Raw genomic sequence first — 20,604 nt, 5'->3', positions numbered from 1 at the left:
ACCATCTCTTTCACATAAATGGAAATGATAAACAGTTAAGAAAAACAAGGGCTGGCAAGGTGAGGTAGGTGCAGCTGATGCTGTGAGGGATCTGCCTGGTGGGGCATCTCTGTGTGCGATGTGCCCAGAAGCTCTCCCTTTGTTTCTTTTGCTTTATCAGTGGCCTTGTGAGCCACTTGCTCCTTTATCTTTCTCTTTCCAGAATGGATTTTGTTTTCTAGACAGTTGACAAAAAAAGATCAAATAACTTAAGAACAAATATGCAGAGGTTAAGAACAAGTCACAATGTTTCATTAGCCAAAGCTGATATATACAGAAGGCCATGCCACAGTGGGACAACTGTTGGCAGCGAGGTCTGAGCTGTGGGGAGGAGCTGGCTCTGGGACTGCAGCTGGCAATGTTCAGAGCCCGGACAGTTCTCTGCAGACAACTTCATGGCTGACCAGCTTTACTGTTTCGAACTCCTAGGCTTATGTGTTCATGACTAAATAACAAGCCAAACAGATTAATAACCGTGAATCCAAATGTTGCAAGGAGTGAGCAAAAACCCTAGCTACTAGGAGACAGGCATAAATTGAAGAAATCAGTTTTGAGCATAATATAGACACAAACAAATCTCTTAACAGTACTGGTGTTGACAAAGCCTTCTATTTTTGCAAAACACAATGTTAAACAGAGCCACAAGTAGGGGACCAAGAAGCAGAACTTGAGCTATTTTTTCATCTCTAGAATTGCACTTCCTGGTCCACGGTTCTTTGCGCTGCAGATGTTGCAGTACTGTGCAGAATTCTAAAAATGAAATAAAAACACAAGTTAAAGCAAATCTCTTTGTACTCAAACAGAAACATATGGTAGTATTAGTGGGCATTAGGAATGCAATAATATGTCACTCTTTTTGGGGGGGGATTGTTTTTTGTTCACACAGGAATAGTCTACCATGTATTATTCTGTGAGTCAAGGATGCCCCACAGTGAATGAGACTTGAAAGTAAGGAATAAAAGCAGCACTATAACATATAATTCAGGTAGGGAAACTTCTGCAGAACATGAAAGGGTTCCCTACTGCATTGCACTGCTTGATATCTCAGTGGTCATCAAATTTGCCTGAATGAAATCACATTGCTGGGTATGGTTTTATAATGTTAAGTAAATATTTTTATATTTGAAAAGTAGGTAGTTTTTTCTTGTGTGACATAAAACTAGTCATGCCTTAGGATATGTGGAGAATTCATTTTAAAACTTTCCCAGCTCCAACACATAGAAAAATCCTAGCATATACCTGTCTCCTATATAATATGGAGGCATATTTGAATAGAATCTACTCACATCCTCCTACTAAATCATTACTTAGAATATCTAATCCATAAAGCACTTTTAATGTAAACAGTTGTAATACAGTATTATTTAGGCAATAAGACAAAAAAAGTCAGCACACATTTAGCACAGATGTAATTTTTTTCTAAATAGTTATGAGTGGTCATTGAACCCTTGGACATACATGGTTGCCTGTGTATTAGTTTTAAAAAATGCATAAGGATTATGGGTTATAGTTTTGAATATACTCTTCTAATAGCCACCGATTCCTCCTGAGCAGAGATTTGCCAAGCTGCCAACTCACCATGCTAGGCACGGGTAGGCACTCCTTGTGGAACATGTGGCGGCAGTGGAAGACCAACATGCTGAAGGGCTTCGCTGCATCTGGGGGCAGAAGAAAGGAGCACACAGTATAATCGGCAGACCAGGTAAAACTGTGTCGCCGTGTGACTCGTGGCTTTCCTGCCTCGTATCTCATATACGAGCAATGGTTGAGTCCTGCCTGCTCTGCTTCTGATCCAGTTTCCTGATAATGTGCCCGGGAAAGAGAAGATGACTCAAATGCTTGGGGTCCTTCTACCCAGGTGGGAAATTTGGCTAGAGCTTCTAGGTTCCTGGCTTCAACCTCACCCAGCCATACCTCTTGTGGGTAACTGGGGAGTGAACCACAGGATGGAAGATCTCCTTGCCTCCCCAATTTATCTAGCACTTTTACCAAGACCACTTACTGACCTTAGAGGCAGAGGGCCATAATCACGCTTGTAAAAAAATGTACACACACACACACACACATACACTTTTTCAAATGAGACACAAAGTTGCCATCTTCTGGTTCATTCCCCAATGCCCAAAAGAGTCAGGACTGGACCAGGTCAAAGTCATGAGCCATACACTCAATGCAGGTCTCCCAAGTGGATGACAAGAACTCATTTAATTGAGCCATCACCTCCTGCTTCCTGGGTGGGTGAAGATTAGTGGGAACCTGCAACTGGGAGCAGAGCCTGCTAATGGCCTGGGAAAGCAACAGAAGATGGTCCAAGTGCTTGGATTCCCGGTATCCACCTAGGAGAGCTAGCAGAAGCTCCTTGTTTCAGCCTGACCTTTGTAGCCACCCAGTGTTTGAATTACGTGGGTAGAAGATCTCCCTCTAAATCTTTCAGATAAAATAAATCTTTAAAAAGAAGAAACAACAACAACAAGAATTGGCACTAGAATTAAACACAGGCACTCTGATATGGCATGTGGCATTCCAACTGATATCCTAAAGAATAAATTAAATGTTTGCCCCATGACCTTGTACTTAACTGCACTTCTGTTTGGAATGCCCTTTCCTTGGCACCTACTCTGTGTGTCTAGCTTATTTCTGAAAGGAGCTAGTGCCTTTAGCAGATGAAATTAGTCTTCTGATTTAACACTGCAATGAGGGTACATGTGGTCACTTTGTTAAAATACTCTGTGAAACACTATGAGAGTTAACTTGTGGGGCAAAAACTGTGGCACAGTGGTTAAGATGCTGTTTTAGATGCCTGCATCTCATACTGAAATGCCTGAAGTCAAGTCCCATGTCCACTTCCAATTAAGCTTCCTGCTAATATGTACTCTGTGAGGCAACAGGCAATAACTGTACATCATTGGTCCTTGTCACACATGGCGAACCCTTGGAGCAAGTTCCTGGTTCCTGGCTTTGGCCTGAAACAGGCCTGTGACAAGCACTGTGGGTATGAACCAGCAAATGGAACATCTGTCTTTCTCTTTGCCTTTTCTTTTTTTCCTGAACCTACTGCAATGTTTAACAGAAGGTCTTAAAAATCCAAATTAAAACAACAACCAAACAAAAACCCTAAGTGGGACCCCTTCCCCTGCCTTAATAGCGTAGCTTGCTCATGTGAAGTCATACAGAACTGTTAGATTTTTTGAGACATATCTCTGCTGAACTTGCTATGTGAACTTCCTCTTCTCATGTCAAAGTGACCCTTAAGTAAAAGGACAAATACATCCGCTGAGAATCACAGGTAAAGAATTGCTCGTATATTTCAAAAGGTTACAGAGTTTCTATCAGATGATGAGTATTTTATGTTCACTAAGATGCGAGATGATGAGGCTGCTCAGGACCATGTAGCACAGAAAAGGATTACCGAAAGGGAAAGCTACCTATACTATACTTCCCTACATACACATGGGCTTCTTCTACCTTGCAAGTTAAATCTTTGGTGGGTAGGTCTTTGCTTGGTCTTCAAAGAATGGCTGGCTCCTAAACCAGAAGCATCACCATCAATTGGGAAATTTTGAGAAACGCAGGTTCCCAGGTCCACCCTGTATCTTCGCAGAGACCCAGGGTGCAACCCATATTCTGGGTTTTAAGGAGCCTGCCAGCTGATGTTGAGATGTCCTAGGGTTTGAGAACCTCAGCTCAAGAACGGCAGCACGTGCACGTAGAGGAAGGGATGTGGGCCTATACTGGATGACAGTGAAATCTGTGGCACTTCACAAACAGTAATTAGTTACTCAGAATTCTAACTGCACTCATCACTGATGTACTTCCAGGAATATTCCCCACCCCATCCTCACCCTAGCCACCTTACCTGATGGAAGAATAGGGGCAAGGCACGATTCACAGATGTTCTCCTCTGTAAGACAACACACAGAGTTTGGGTTATGCAGCGCTTCCATCCGCTCTGCCTCTGAGACATGTGATGGCTTCAGTGTTACTCACCGTCAACCAAAACACCTTTCATTTGTGTTCGGTGCATTTTCTTCAGCAAGGACAAAGAGTCGGCCACGAGAATCTTCTTGCAGCCTTCCCGAAGCAGAATCTAATGCACACATTTAAAACAGAAAAGCTGTCTTAGGTAGATTCGGATACTAGGGGATGAGCAGTGGGGTGCATTTATCAGGGATCCAGCAAACTGCTGTGAAATACTGCAGAGGTAGCGACTGGTTCTCCTGACTGCAATACTTTCTTCTCTGTGGCACTGGCCAGACCCACCTTTGCAGTCATGCAGTCATGATGTGGTCATCATGCCCTGCCTTTTTTTTTTCCTTCTGGTCCCACAGAGCTGTAGCTCTGGTAATGCAATAAAATAAAATACAAGTTCCACAGTCTGGCCAGAAGGCCCCTATGTTCACCAACTCTGCTGCTGTTGCCTCGGAAGGGTTTTGTTTTTGTTTTGTTTTGTACACTCTGGCAGATTGTTGTGCTCTCTTCACTCCAATCTTCAGGTTTTTGTTGAGGATGTAAACCTTGCTTTTCCAAATCATCCAATCATTGCATGAACCCATTGACTTACCATGCAAATACGTGCTGGGTTCCTATGATGTACAAGGCACTGGGTATAGATGGCAAATTAAACGATGTGATCTCTATTCTAAGTCTCCTTCAAGCTGCAACTTGTTTTCAACTTCCTTCCAAGTCCAACCTAGATCATCAAGCTTAGTGCTGTGGAGATGGTAGGCGCATGTGTCCAGTGGCAAATAACCACATTAACCCTCCAATGTGGCAACATGGGTAGCTGACAACTGAAAAATGACCACAGACAGCAATATTCTGTCACAAGTTTCACACTCTCATTGTTTAGTATGGCCACCTCTGCTGCTTTGTGCATTTTCCTTGTCCATTTGAGGACTTTTTGTAATATCTTCCCCGCTCCTTTCCTGGAGAATGCTGAGGAACACTCAGTGGGGACAAGGCCACTTCTGCTTGGTACTGGACTCTACTTCAGAGTCAGGTGCACAATGAATCCAAACTTCCCACTTGCCTTTAAACGGAGTGACAGCAGTGAGGTGATATCCTCACTTAACACAGTTGCTTAGGGTTGGGGGAGGGGAGCCTAGGATGAGCTACCCTTCTGTTGGGTTTTCTTAGGAAGTACAGATTGAGTATCCCTTATTGGAAATGTCGTAGATTCCCCCCCCCCCCCACCAGATTTAGGAATATTTGAGTATACACAATGAGTTATCTTATCTTAAGATACTGGGTCTCAAGTCTAAGGCATCTACATCTTCCACACATGGCTGGAAAAGTGGTAGTGCACCTGCAATTTGAGTGTGATTCATCACATGAGATCACGCATGAAATAGTGTTCAAAAGGCTTTGGATTTTGGAATATTCTGAGTTTCAGATTTTTAAATTAAGGAATGATCAACTCATACTAGGGACCTGGGAGATGTGAGGATTTAAGCCAACAGGCATTTTAAAATCAGAACTCATGGTTGAATTTCAAGGAGGTAGGAATTCAAGGTCTGAAGGACTGAGAAACCCTGGAGCCATGCCTGTGGCTTTCCTCTTCAGGCCCCAGGTGTCTTATTAAATGTAGCAATGTGAAGTGTCATGTAAAGATGTCACTGCTTCACCACAGTGCAGGTCTGTGGCAGAGGAGCACGTGTCTTTCAGTGGCTGTGGGGTAGGGTGGTGCTCCCTAACTGGAACACTTGAATTTCACAGGTTTCAAGTACCCATCATCAGGGAATGGTCATGGCAAGCAGCCAACAATGCTCTCCCATGTCTATTACTCTAAATGGTGTATGAAATCAGTCAGAGGGCTTCCCTTGGTGATTACATAAAGGCAAATATTTAGAAAAACAGAACTGACACTTAGGTTACAATTATATATCCATCACTTTAAGTACTGAAGAATGAAAAAACGAGATGATTTTAGTATCTCTACGCTGAGAAACTGTTAAGGAAGTTTAATCCTTTAATAAACTTGGCATTTTAGAATTCATTAAAAAAGACATTAAAATTTTAGCAGGTGTCATTAAGGCATAGAGAAAGAGGGGAAAAATAACATGGAAAAAAAAAGACATTTAAGGAATACTGATGTCAGAAAACTAAGAAAATTTAGAAGCAAACACACACAAAATTATAAGCTGCTTAGCCTGCAATATAAGCAAAAAGAAATTAGGAAAACAGTCACCAACAACACTCCAGGTAAGACATTTCCAAAAAGGACTGACTCTGGCCCTTCGCCGGTGCTCAGTGCCCACTGCCAGAATAATCCAGGAAAGAGGGCTGAGCTGGCAGTCTAGACAGAGACCGCTACGTCTGCAAACTGAAAAGGAAGAAGGCAGGCCTGGCAAACCAAGATGGAAGCGTCTTGGCCACAAGGTTGCATTTCTCTAAATAGGTGCTGTCCAAGAAAAATGGGAGCACGCGGAGGCAGCCAGCTGGGTAAAGTGAAAGCGCACACACTGCTCTCTGTCACTTCCTGCTTCACCTGATCAATGCCCGAGGCCCCATCTCGGGAAAAATAGGAAAACTCTAGATTATCCTTGCGCGATGCCAGGCAGGTCTGTCAAGAAAGGGAAACTGCCCTCTGTAGAAAAGATCTGTTTATCCTACAGCATCTCTAATAATTTGAAGATAAAAGTATAAGAGAAGACTGCCAGATTAATCTGTGGTATTTCAGAGGCTTGGTTTTCAGCATCAGAGAAGACGAGGCCAAGTGTGGAATCCCCAGTCAATGACTCATGAAAAATGAGTTGTTGATGACAACCGATTAAATCCTCAAAGTTTGCATTTGTTATCTCCCACAGATACCTTTATTATAAAGACACAGATGGTTCAGAGTTACACACGGGCTCCTGCCTTGGGTAGGTCATGTGCAGTCCTTTCTGACCTTCATACTCGTGAATTCTGACTACTCTCTAATGAGGTCACTTCCTAGCTGTGGGCTCTCACCTTCCCTCCCCTTGATAACCTTTTATGCACATAAACACAAACTAGTCTGTGTCTGAAGAAGACTCTGAAGAACAGAATGGCATCAAATCCACTGCTGCACTCAGAATATTATATTAAGTTGTGCCATTTTTCTTTCTAAACTGTAGGTATCTTTTCAAATGAAAGAATGTTAAGTATCTAAGCCACAACCAGCTAGATACAACAAACGTATTAATATTTTGCGTTGTGCATCAGATCTTATTCCAGACCCAGAAAGTAAGATCCATACGACACTGTCTTGCACACATCCTTACCAGCATACCTTCAGTAACGTTCAATGTCTGTCTGCACAAAACATACAGCTGGCTAATGTAACACGGACCCTGAGAAACTGTCCCTTCCAAATCAGAAAAAGCAGAGCATCACTGGGATAAGGCCCTTTGCTGTCCCACATCTTTGTACTTGAAATATGGATGTGAGGCCTGGAAAATGAGCATCTACTCTGTGACTCAAGAGGTAGCAATTCCTGTTGATAGATGTTTAAGGCTGTTTCTGGTTTAAAACCAAGGATATAGCTGCAAAGGACATTCTTATACACACCTTTCAATGGATCTGCTTTTCATCTCTTGAGTAAATGTATTTACAGGTGAATATTCTGGGTTGTAGAGTGACTGTGTAACTGAGTAACTGCCAAACAGTTCTCTAAACTGGCATACTCCATTTTATTCTTCTACAGACTGAGTTTTGATATATGGTACATCTACCCTCCCCATTCTTCTTAGATAATCTTATCCTTTAATATAAACCCTGGGACCAATTTATGAATTTCCACGAGAAATTCTTTCGGGATTTTGCTAAGAATTTTATTCAGCATTTAGATATCCATGTTAGAGAAATGATTACATACTAACATACTTTTAACAAATAAATGATCAAATTTAACTTACTAATTTTCTGCTATAAATATTGATAAAGCCATATCTTTTCTCATCCTGGCCTTACGTAATGCTGGTGATAAGGTTATCTTCATACAGCAGGAGGAACTCAGACACTTTTCCATTCATATTCTCTGATAAACTCATTTAACACAGAGATCCCTCCGTAAAGATCGGACAAACCTGTCTTGAGAACTGTTCTTGGAAGTAAAGTGCCTTTGTTGTGGCAGTATGCTCTGACTACCGGTTTAATTTGATGACCGCACATTTAATCTACTTGTCCTTGAGTAAATGTTGGTAATTCATATTTTCCTAGAAAACTTCATTTCTTCTGAGTGTTTAAAAGTAGTGACACACTCACATCCTTTACTTATTTTAGGTGCTGAAAACAAATCAGCCCGCATAAGGTCTGTCTTTTGTGTGCTAATTCTGGTCGTGTTTCTGTATCTTCTTCTCAGACTTCATGGCATTTGCAAACACATTCTGCGATATTTTAGGTGTTTGCTGACTATGGAATGCAGTTTTAAGAGACACATTCTTCTCTCTACAAAACTGTTTCTTGTTTAGCAAAGTATGCCTACGGCTTTTCTTAGATGAACTCAATTTCTTTTTTGCACAGCAAGAATGTCTTTTGTCTGCCTCTTCCTGTTTTGCTTTTGTTTCTGATTTTCTGTGGCAGACAACCCCTGAGATTAGTGTCAGAAATGAAAAGCCAGCTTGAAGCATCTTGTTATCTATGAAATGCCTGTACGTCGTAAATGAGACAGCACAGCTATTCTCTGCTTTGTAATCTACACTTCTTGCTAGAATTTCATGGAGATAAATGATTATCATTTCTTTCTTCAATTTCACAATGACATCAATTTTCATCTCAAATACAGCTGTAGGCCTTGCTTAGAAAACACAATATTATCTTTTAGTTTTTTTTGTTGTTATAGCATTTATACAAATCTATGGGTTATCTTCTTCCCAAATCCTCCTCATTCTTGTTTTTTTAAGAATTATTTTGCTTCCTTCCAGAGTTCTAAACTTTACAATTTTTAATATGGTTTCCTCACTCTTCATTTTTAAGAAAACTGGCTATCGCTTCTTGTAATCCATTTGTTATATGCATAGTTTGTGCTGTTGTAAATTTAAATAACAACATGCAGGAAACCAACTTGAGATTATAGATTTGTCCTGTAGTTTCCTTACTATTTCTCTGCAGTGCATCATTGAGAATAATCCATGAGAAAAAGACCAGACTCAGAAATTTTATAAAGCAATAAAAGAACTGTACATCAGCAAAGTTACTGTGGTTCATTAGAAAGAGTTGCCATGGGAAAAACCACCACCAAAAATTGTCGAGTTTATGAAATTTTTATTTTAAAAGATTCTTTGGACATTGAACTTTTTGCTGACATTGCCATGTTCATACTGCAACGCACAGCATTAGAATTGCAAATGACAGTTCCATGGTTTTATAAGCCCTCAATATGATACGGGGCTGGACTGAGAAACTTTCCCCCTCATTTGTAATTCTTTCTGTAGGCCACAATGTTATGGGTCTTGATTTCACTTTTAAAAAAAGAAGAGGAAGAAGAAGAAGCTTTGCTTTTGGTAGGATATTATCAAAAATAATGAACTGCAGAAAAATAAGAAGGAAGATTTCCTAGTGTTGTATTGAGTTCAAAACAATCTTGCAAACACAATGGTTTTTAAAGTTATAGGTAACCACATACTGAATAAAAAGCACCTTTTATGAAGTCAACCTGAAATAATCTTAAAGGAAAAAAAGATCAATTTTGTCTTAAAAGTTTATTTTATGGTTTTAAAACTGATTGTAAATTTAAAAGCCATTTCTTAAAAATAAGAGCTTATAATACTGTGCATCAAAAAGAAACTCAGGTGAGCCAAAAAAAGGCAACTGAGAAAGTAGTCACTATTTTCTCTTAATTTGTCTTAGGATTTCAAAGTATGAAAACATGGGAGACGTGCAAATACTGGTAAAATGACCTTTGGCAGGCAAGGAGTGGTCTGGAGTCATTTACCAGTCTGTTTGTATGCTGGGTTAGTGTGAAATTAGCAAGCAGAAAGTGCTAAAGCTTTTTTCTTGTCCCAGAAACACTCATTCAGATCATGAGCTATTTGAGGGATAGGCTGCCTGTTGTTCAGCTCAGTAAGACTGACTTGGGGGCCTTGCTAGCATTGTGCACACTGTTTCATATCAGACACACTCAAACAGATAAGCAAGTGTTAAGTGTAAGCCACTGAACACCTGGCACTGTAAAGACAACACCTGGAAACTTTAAGACCAGCTCCAGACTCCATTAAGGAGATACTCATTAACGTCTGAGAGGGGCTGTCCTGCTGCCCACCCCAGCGAGGCTGCCATCTTGGAGGCTGAGCAATAAGAGGACCAGAGAGGGAAGGGAGCCAAAGAATGACATTCTTGTCATCTTGTCTTTTGGTGTAAGTAAAAGAGAACCTGTGCTCCCATGTGCCAGTTATTCCTCCAATGTCTGTAATAGCCAGGGCTGGACCAGGTCAAAGTCAGGAGCTCTAAGACTCAACCCAAGTTCCCCATGTTGGGCATTCATTTTGTCTCTCGTAGTTATTTTATTTTTATTTCCACTGACTCACAACTATTCAATGTGTTCCTTAAAAATGAATGAGCAGTGAGATCACAGTGATGTCCATAAACTGGTTCTCTGGAGTAAAAACCCACCTAGAACATGGGATTCAAAGCACACAAAGCCTAGGAAAAAAGGAATTCAGTTCTCAACCCAGAGGTCCAATGTCCTGCACTGTCACTGAAAAACATTCCTCCTCTTCAGGAAGAGTTGTTCAGACATTTAAATGACTTATCCTTTAAATGAAGCTTCAAGCACATCCTGGCATACCCCGCGGTGCTAAGAATCAATAGAGTTTAGATCACTATGAAGCTCACGCTGAGGTTTACAAGGTCTGAAGTTAAAAACCACTTTCTCCCAAGTCTAAAGCTAAGTATTGGAATCAGCAATTTCCCTTCTTGCATCATCTTTCTGTGCTTCTAGTGCATGCATAAAATGCAGGCCAGTGTTATTCACCTATTAACTCATTCTCTTATTTCTATTGTCTGTCATCCGTACTCATTTTCACTCCCCAAGCGTCCCACTGGGTCATCTATAATCCTCCAAAACCACGTAGAAATGAATATACCTGCAAATATTAAGCTTTTAACGGCACAAGGCCTCTGCTTCTTTGGCTTAACTCAATGCCAATTTTTTTCCTGGAAACCAATTTTCGACAAGCTCTCCTATGTGAAGGCTCTTTGAGCTGCAAGAAAAATCTCTCCTTCTTTCAAGTGGTGGTACCCAGTCACACCACAGTCTCAGAATACTGTAAAGTTAATCCAACTAAGTGAGAATGCTGGAGCCTGGCTCTTGGGAACCCTTTCTTCTTTCAGCCTTCAAAGTCCATCTGGATGAATCAGCAAAGGCTGTGGCCTCAGATTCTTACTAGTTTGATCTCAGGGATCTTTACCTGCCTCCTGCTTTTGGAAAATGGCCATACTGCTGCACTTGTTCACCAAACTGCACAACTTTCCTGGCCATACCTTCCTTTGCATCTCAGCATCAACTCTGTATGCCAAGGAGCATCCCACAGCTTCTCCTTTACATGCTGGCTCTGACTGGAGAATGTCACCCTAAACAGCTAGAAGGCCTTTCCTTCGTACCACTCAGTGACCAAAAAATTCTCATCACAACGCTCCTTTCCTTATAACCTCGTCTTTTAGCTTTACCTGAAGAGCCTTATTGTTTCCAGGAAAGCAATTTCACCCATTTTGACAAAAACACATTTTTGTGTGAATTATAAGAGTCTGCATTTCTGAGAAAATACCTACTTTATTCTTTTAGCAGTTTCAGGTTCTTCTAAAGAAGCTACTCTCAGCCAATAGTAATTGCTAGTCTCTGAAGAGAAAGATCAGGTTGTTTTAGAGTTTGCATGTTCATTACTGATATGAAAATAATGGGTTCTATTTTTTCTGATCATAAATTCTAAACTAAAGAAGAAGCTGTAACACTTTGGAGAAAACACAAAGACTAACTAGGATATGCTATTTTAACATATTTCAGGCAGTGGACTAACTACAGAGTAGCTTCAATGAAAATTATTAAACTGTTTAAAATCCTTTGTTTTATTTACCCAAAGGAATACAATGTTTTATTCACTCCAAGATGGGCACTGGATCCAGCAACATAACTGCTCTCCCAGCCTCAAGGACAGCATGGTGGTGCATTCGCCACACACTAAACACTGCCTTCTCTGCACCAAGGGGAAATCTGGGGAGGACAGGATTTTCTTAACGGTGAGGTTTCTAGACTGTTTCTGAATAGTTTCCCAAAGAAAGAGTAACTACCAAAGTTTTCAGTTGATTTCTAACATAATCTTAGAATTGTCCATCCAGGAATGAGTCAGCTCACTGAGCATGTTCCTTAGTCTAGGAAAAGATACCTACCTGCAAATTGTAGTCTTGCAGAATTTTAACCAAGGAGTCTCTCAAATTAGGAATCTCCATTCCCTCTTTAATACGGTGAATCAGCAAAATTGGGTCAACATGCGTGCCAATGTTGTTTAACAAGCCGGTGATAAATGCTACAACATACCACATAAAACAGCATATCAAGCAAATGCATTTTATTTGTATATAATTTTAGAGCAAAAATATCTATTTCATTCAGAGTGTTAATATAACCGTCTGAATTTCTAAATACTTAATAAGTAATCTTTCTTTAAGCTTAATCTTCTAGATTCTAAAGAACTAATTTCCTTTAAATCATAAACGAGAAACTGAATAGCAAGAGTTTAACAGCAACTGAACAAATAACTATTTAGTTTTTCAAAATGGAGTCTGTAAGGCTGAAGGGGTCTAATTCATATTTACTGAGAACCTAATTGCTCGGTAGTCATACAGCTTTCTCTGAAACTATGCAAAGTAGTAAGGTTGCATATCCCCATTCTACAGACAAGGGAAATGAATGTTTGATTAATGTGACAAGGCTATCAAATAATGCCTAAGAGTCAAGTTCTGCATGTGTTCCATTATGCACACTGTGCCTATTAGAATTCCTAAACTATGAATGCATAATGTTAGATTATTTACATTTTTAAGAGAATCAAGTTATTAGAGTCAATTTCAAAGTCAGATAGTTTCATAAGCAGAAAAGCCTTTCTACATTTGGAGTAGAAAAAAAAAGGAAATTTGAGTTACTCCTGCTAGTCTGAGTCATCTGTCTCTTCAAAGGAGGACTTGGGTGACTGTTAGCTGAGGGCTTTGATTCTTCTCCACTATGAGGGACCAAAGGAAAATGGTCAACCTGAGAGCCAACAAATGTAAGCTCCTAACCTACCCTGATAAAATGCAGCAGGAAAGATTCAATACTACAATACACACATCCAGATATGATCAAAGTCCAGGGACAGTCATGTTTCCACAAAACGAGACTGGTGAGGGTTAAACACTTGTACATAAAAGTTTCATAATGCATAGTAGAAGCTAAAGCAAAGCAACTGAGATGACAAAGAATGTGCAGCAAGTAAAAACGTGCCTCCTGGGACACAGCTGAGAAGCTATGTAGCCACTTGTCTATCACATTCCGATAATGCGGAGTGATGAGGCGCCAGGATTTCTGGGACAGGAGTACTGACTGGCAAGACAACATATCTAGACTTCTGTAGACATTTTACCATGTTTTTAAACCAATGTGTCTTGAGATAATTCATACTGTAACCATAACTGGCTGTATAAGATACTGAAAATCACAGGTAGTTTTCCTACTCACGTGGTTTGTCAATGGAATATAAAATCAAATCTTCCCAGAGTTCTGCATCATCTTGCTCCTTTGCAAATTCAATTGCTTTGTCAACATCATGTAACTCCTCCATAATCATCTTCAGGGCACTTCGGCTATTTCCCATGCGGCCTAGGTGGGGGAAGGGAGGGAAATATTTCATTTTCCTTTTTTTTAAGCTTTATTTGTTTATTTGAAAGGCAAAGTTAGAGAGGTGAGAGAGAGTAAGAGAGAGCAACATATAGATCTTCCCTTCGCTGGCCCAGGCCCAAGCCAAGAGCTTCTTGCAGGTCTATCTGGGACACAAACCAGTGCCCAAATGGGCTAAGGGCATTACTGGTGGTGGCTTTACTCACTATTTCACAATGACAGCCCAATTTATTTTGAAAATAGAAATAATGCACATCTTAATTTCTTTACACAGTTAGAAAACGACAAGTATATTATCTGTCAAGACATTAGCATTTAGTATTTGTAGCATAACTTTAAAAAGTTGGTTTTGGTATGAATATTCATTAAAATGCTTTCTATGAATGATCATTTAAATGAACTCTAAAATTCTATGATATGTTCTATAATACTCTTATTTTATATAGAGGAAATAGAAATGGTCAAGTTCTTACAGCTTCTAAATGGTTGAGCTTGAATTTGAATTCTGGTCTGATGCTGACTTTCTTGCAACAGACCTGTATTTCTTTGGAACTTGTTTGGTGATTTGGGGGAAAAATTTATTTCTATTGGAAAGGCAAATTTACACAGAGAAAGAGAAACAGAGAGGATGTTTCATCCACTGGGTCACTTCTCAAATGGCCATAATAGCTGGAGTTGAGCAGATGTGAAGTCAGGAACCAGTTTTTTCCAGGTTTTCAACATGGGTACAGAATCCCAAGACCTGGGTCATCCTCTGCTGCTTTGCCAGGCCATACAGGGAGTTGGATGCAAAGTGCAACAGCTGGGACATGAACTGGTGCCTATACGGGATGCCAGCACTGTGTAGGTAGAGTCTGGCCACTATGCTGGCCCCCAAATTGAGTTCCTTTGGGATGCCAATACCTTCACAGTTATCAACAGTGAAGACTTTACAGGTCACAGTGGCATTCAGCCCACCAGCAGAGCTTCACATACTGCTCTAATGCCATACTTGGACTGTAAATTCAGTTGTGACTACAATACTGCACTCTTGTCCAACTTCAGCGGAAGGCTGTTTCTATAATTTTCATGACAGCACATATTTATCAACCGTGCTTCTACTAGCTGATTATCTTCATACACACTGCTCACTGATCTACTGGCATTTCAGTGATTTCAATCAGTTCCCTAGGTTTTTAATAGAATCCATATATAAGAAAGCCTTACTCAATAATGGCCAGCCCTTAGTGGAAGGCTGTGGAATATAATCCCTACCCCTGCGCTTTGGCCCACACAGGAACTGGTAGAGGATCTTGACTCCTCTCACCTTGAGCAATCATTATCAGCTAACAAGAGAGGGATACTGCTCTTTCTGTTCAGGTGCTTCCATTGCTGTGGCACCTTGACTCTTGGCTGACCCAGGACAGGTAATCCCCTGAGCCTGGTCTCTGTGTACTGCTTAGATGGGACAATGGATATAGCAATGCTATTTCTGGTTTGTGTGCTGTCACGAGTTCCAGGAGAGGTGAGGTCTGGCAGTAGGGGAGTGTGGGCAGAAAAGCCAGGGAAAGGTGAATGCCTGCAGCTTTGTAAGTGTGTCTAGGTAATCTGTTGCATGTCTATTGGGAAAACTTATACTGTTGCGGAAGCTGGGACATAGGTCTTCAGCTTAATGGATGGACTTAAGGGTAATGACCATTTGTTCCTCTTGGGGTTATGTTTGGTTGGATTACGTTTGGTTGGATTGTGATTGGTGTGTGTCATTTGTTGTTTAGAGTGTGCTCTATTATTATCAAGTCTGGTTAATAAAGACTCCTTAATAAACCTTAAAAAAAAAAAAGGGAGAAGGATCCTGAATAAAATGACATCTCATTAAGTATTCGTTCTATTGCTTTACCTACAAATATTATTTCCAGTTTATATTTTTAAAAATTAGTTTTAAAATGTGTATGATTTTAAAATTTTTACAGAATGAGACTATGTCTGTCTTTAAAGGTTCTTTGCTGTTTCTAAGATATTATGACATTACAGCAAAATTTTATTCTGGCTGGTTATTTTGGAGGGGTTCATGGTTTGGAAGAACAGTTCTAGATCTGTGATGAATACCCACCAATCTACACATGCAGAAACAGCAGGAGATGACTTGGATTATATTTCAACACAGGCCAAAGGAGGCAATGAGGGCGAGTGCTGTGTGAGGGAAAGTGAAGCGGAAGAATCCTCGGGGGTGGGCAGAGAGGCAACACTGCGTGACATTCCACATGGACTCCATGTTGCAAGCCATCAACGCCTACACAGAGCTTCCTTTTGAAATCTTTGATCAAATCACATTGTTCTTACACATGTGGCTCACTGTGGAGGGATGCGAAATCTGGTCCTTGGTATGCGTGTCACACAATTATGACAACTGTCATGAGTAGCAAGAGAAGACCAGTGACAATCTCAGCTAGATTATATGAAAAAGTTCTTTCTTTCAAATGTTCCATCTTCAGTTGCTTTTCCTTAAGAGTTTTAGGGTGTGTGTTTTGCAAATGAAGATTACTTATATCCTAATATATAATGATAATAAGTTGATTATAATTTTCCAAAGCGGGGGTGGGGGAGGGAGGACTCTGTCCATCCATCTATAATTTATATTCATCTATGTTGGGGGGTATATATGACAGTTTTGTTTTGACTGCTTATTGCACATCACTAGTTTATTATTTCAACAACAATTATCCAAAATATTTTCCTGCTGTCATGTGCTGTTAAGTCTCACTTTTTGGGTATTAAATTCTACACAATTTGACCTTCTGTTTTCCTTTGTACTAAACTCTATGTCCATTCCTAAGTGAACAAGTCTTCAAAGAGATTGTAGAAAATCTGCATTATGGAAAAAACTATGCATAGATTTTAGAACTTTTCCCCACCAAAATAAATTTATCTTTGATTCCATTCTTTGCATGATTTCTTAAAGTACTCTTCTATAACTCATCTCATGCTGTCACCCTATTTCTAGTTAATGGGGAGTAAAAGGAATAGCAGTTACTTACTCAGAAGATAAACTGTCTCTTCTACGAAGTTCCTCTGTTGACAGATCTCAAGAGCCTTCAATTAAAGCAGGGTTAAAAAATGTCACCATGGGATAGGAGCCAAAAATACATACCAACAGAATCAGTAAAACTTGCAGTTTGAAAGCATTTTCTCATTGCTCTCCTTTAAAAACAAAGCTCAGAAACACCAAATAAGTCTCCCTAGCTCCTCCTTGTGGCTGACCTCCTTCACCTCTTGGAGAGCTACTGGGATCTAACTACCTCTCTCAGAGAGGTACTGAGATCTGCACAAGTTAGCTGACAACAGTCTGACGAAACTCAGAATACTCTGTGAACATTTTCCCAGGATGTGGCATAAGCTATATTCAGTAATCATATGTTGTACAAATGAATGAATGAAATAAAGGCAGGAAACAGGATGTTGAAGTAAAGTGCCTTTGTACTATACTATTTCTGTTTATGCTGACCGTTATTTTCTGGTCTTTAAAACCTAATCTGTACTCATTTGTTTAAATTGTTTCCCTCCATCAGCTTGTGAGCTCTGTGAATGGAATGCTGTTCATGGCTTCATTTCCCCAGGACTGAGCATAGCCTATGCCGAGCCAACCATTGATGCATAAATGAATGAATGATTGAATGAATTTACTGGGAATATTTATGTTACTAGCTCACAGGGTTTTAGAGAGAACGCTGTGCAAGGATCTGTCAAAAGTGAGAGGAGAAGCATACCTGCTGGGAAACAAGAATCAAACAGGAGGGAATCCAGTGGAATTAGGGGCTCAACACCTGACAGCGTACATGAGCGGAAATAACTTGATTATATGAACTGGCCGCACTGATCATATGCTTAGAACTAGGCAGTAGGGGGCAGAGTGGCTAGAAATGCACATGTGACAGTAATACAATATTAAAAATGTTCATGATGATGACTCACAGAAGTTAAAAACTGCAACAAGAGATTCCCGAGCACCAAAAGTTTAGCCTGAGGAATGCAGGGCCACCACACTGTTCTGTAAGCAGGGGAGGGCCATGTGCATAGAGAACTCCTGTGGCTCTCTTCTGGAAGACTCCACAGGAGCGACATCTGAAACAGGTGCAGTTCAGAGGGTGCAGTTCTTACAGCCCTCTTCCAAAACTTTCTCAATGCTTGCATATAGAGCCAAATTTGTCTTTAAAAGAATTATTTACTTTTTATTGAAAAGGCAGATTTACAGAGAGAAGGAAAAACACAGAATCCGTTGGTTCACTCTCCAAGTGGCTGCAATGGACTTCGTTGAGCCTATCCAAAGCCAGGAGCCAAGAGCTTCTCCTGGGTCTCCCATGTGGGTGCAGGGTCCCAAGGACTTGAGCCATCCTCCACTGCTTTCTCAGGTCAGAAGCAGGGAGCTGGATGGTTAGTGGAGCAACTGGGACATGAACCAGTAGCCATATGAGATGCCAGTGTTTTCAGGCATTACACTGGATCCTAAAGCTGAAATTTTTTCTTTACCATGGCCTACAGGCCTTGCCAGCCATGAAGGGCCAAGCTATGAAATCTGCTGTGCAGGTTCACCTTCCTTGCTCATATTTTCTCCCATGTTCCTCTGCTGCAATAGCTTTCCTCACTGCCCATATCCTACACCTGGCCAGGATTTCAGACAAGCTTTTCCAAGGAGTCCACAGTAGACCGGGGTCAGACACCCCCTTCAGCTGCACTCTGCATGTGGCATCCCAGCACTTCTGACACTTAAGCAATCAACCATTTGCCTGATTACTTACTTAATCTCCCTCTCCTGGAACCACGTGCCTTCTTGAGCCTGGTTGTTTGCATAATGCCCAGCCCATCCAAACTGCCCAATACATGGTTTCAAATTTAATGAGCAGGAAGAAAAGGTTTCAGGAGGAAGCTACTAGCTTGCATATTTGGAACAACCTTTACTGGTTGTTTTAAAAACAAGAATCAAAGAGAGAAAAAGAGCAGCTTAAGTTAATTAGCTCTTTTGGCTCAATAATCTATCTTGGGAAATAACAGCAGGAGCTAGTTTTGATATTTTGATTATTGACTGAAAATGTTTCTTTAGGCTATATGCTTTAAATCAGCTAAAGGACAGGGGAACAAAGCTTATTACAGAGATCAATGCTACTAAAAAGAAAAAAAAAAACAACCCACACACATACCAGTTAAGTAACGGAAAGTCATAATGAGGAAGAAACACTTAATTGGCTGACACAAGATTTAAAACTTGGGTAGCAGAGTCAATTAGCTCTTCTCAATACCCTTTCCCATTCCCAGTAGGAATATGCTAGGTGGGCATGTGACTGAAATTAAAAACCACAATTTCCCCAGTCTTCCTAGGAATGGGGTAGACACTGGCATAAAGCCCCCCACAGAGCAGAAGGATGGGAGGGCAGCTTCCAGAACCTTCCTTAAAGCACTCTGTAATCCCTAGGGCTTCCTTAGCGATAGTCCTTTCATCCAGTCTGCTTTTGGAAATGTGGACGTCCAAGGATGTGCAAGATGCAGGAAAAGGAATAAACCATCATGGTCTCTGACCTGTGGAAGGGTCATTCCAGCAAGTTGCCTACTGGCATAGAACTGATCTGCTGCTTTGTTCAAGCCCTCATTATTTGGAGATTTTTATTACTTATGGTTCAACATAACCCCAGCCAAAGCCCAGAAAATCCTTATTTGCTTTTATTAGGCTACGGTTTACCAGGGCCAACACAGTGGCATAGCATGTTAATCATCTCCCTACAGCATCAGCACCCCATATGAGGTGGTTCCCAGTTCCTGGCCTGGCTGCTTCACTTCCAATCCATCTCCCTGCTTATGGCCTGTGAAAGCAGTAGAGGATGGCTCAAGTTCTTGGACCCCTGCAGCTGTGTGGGAGACCTAGAAGAAGACCCTGGATTCGGAATGGCTCAGCTCTGGATATTGCGACCATTTGGGCAGTGAACCAGTAGACGAAAGATACAGCTATTCCTCTCCCCTTCTCTGTAAATCTGCCTTTCCAATAAAAATAGTAAAAATCTTCCTTAAAATATATGATTTATCTATTCCTACCTGTCTTACTTGTCATCATTACACACAATGGCACATGTGACTAACCAAGTTAAATGAAAGGAGAGAAGAACAGAAAAGCTGGGTCGCAGGAGCTGGGAGTACTGTAACAGAGCAATCACCGAGAAAGCAACTGGGAGACACACCGAGATAATTTATGGTTTAGTAGAGCTGTGTCACTCATAAATAAACAAGACAATGTCATACATGGTATTTATACTCTTTAAATAGTTTCTCAGCTGAGTTATTTAAGAATTAATTTTGTGCTTAGAAATTCATTTTAAATTACCACTTACTCAAAGCAGGACCATCCCGCCCGTGTCCTTGGTATATGAGATTTCAGAATATACTTGTCTCAAGCCGCAAGGGGAATTCACAACTGCTCTTTATGGCTATTTAAATTTAAATTGATTGAAATGCAATTAAGGGGCCTTGTTGGAATATACCCAACAGAATAGCTGGGACAGCAGAGGTCAGTGGGATCCTGCTGAGAAGAGGCTCTGGGAAAGAGAAGACAGAGGGCATCTCACCCAGAGGGTGCTCTTGTCCCCAGTGAGGCTTTGGATGCACTTTTTTTTTTTTTTTTTTTTGCATAAGTTTGGTTGTTCTTGAAGACAGGCAAACATCTGTGCTCTGTCTGGTCAGTTAGCCAAGGGCAGACAGTACTCCTTATCTATTCCCAA

At 40.7% G+C, this 20,604-nt stretch overlaps 1 protein-coding gene across 1 annotated transcript in view; it reads right to left on the bottom strand.

Annotated features, from left to right (window-relative positions):
• Positions 1–629: 629 nt before the first annotated feature.
• The window catches only part of VPS41 (VPS41 subunit of HOPS complex), a 133,444-nt gene continuing 113,469 nt past the window's right edge, over positions 630–20,604 (bottom strand). The window contains exons 23-29 of the mRNA XM_058678307.1: positions 16,882–16,936; positions 13,709–13,849; positions 12,385–12,521; positions 4,027–4,126; positions 3,896–3,940; positions 1,618–1,697; positions 630–789 (exon numbers count right to left, since the gene is read on the bottom strand). Of these exons, the coding sequence (XP_058534290.1) occupies positions 712–789; positions 1,618–1,697; positions 3,896–3,940; positions 4,027–4,126; positions 12,385–12,521; positions 13,709–13,849; positions 16,882–16,936 (636 nt within the window). The 3' untranslated portion in view covers positions 630–711. The remainder of the gene's footprint in view (positions 790–1,617; positions 1,698–3,895; positions 3,941–4,026; positions 4,127–12,384; positions 12,522–13,708; positions 13,850–16,881; positions 16,937–20,604) is intronic.

This window comes from Ochotona princeps, chromosome 20 (genome assembly GCF_030435755.1).
Source record: "Ochotona princeps isolate mOchPri1 chromosome 20, mOchPri1.hap1, whole genome shotgun sequence".
NCBI classification, from domain to species: domain Eukaryota; kingdom Metazoa; phylum Chordata; class Mammalia; order Lagomorpha; family Ochotonidae; genus Ochotona; species Ochotona princeps.
Note: the sequence above shows the minus strand (reverse complement) of the source record. Positions and strands in the feature narration are given on the sequence as shown.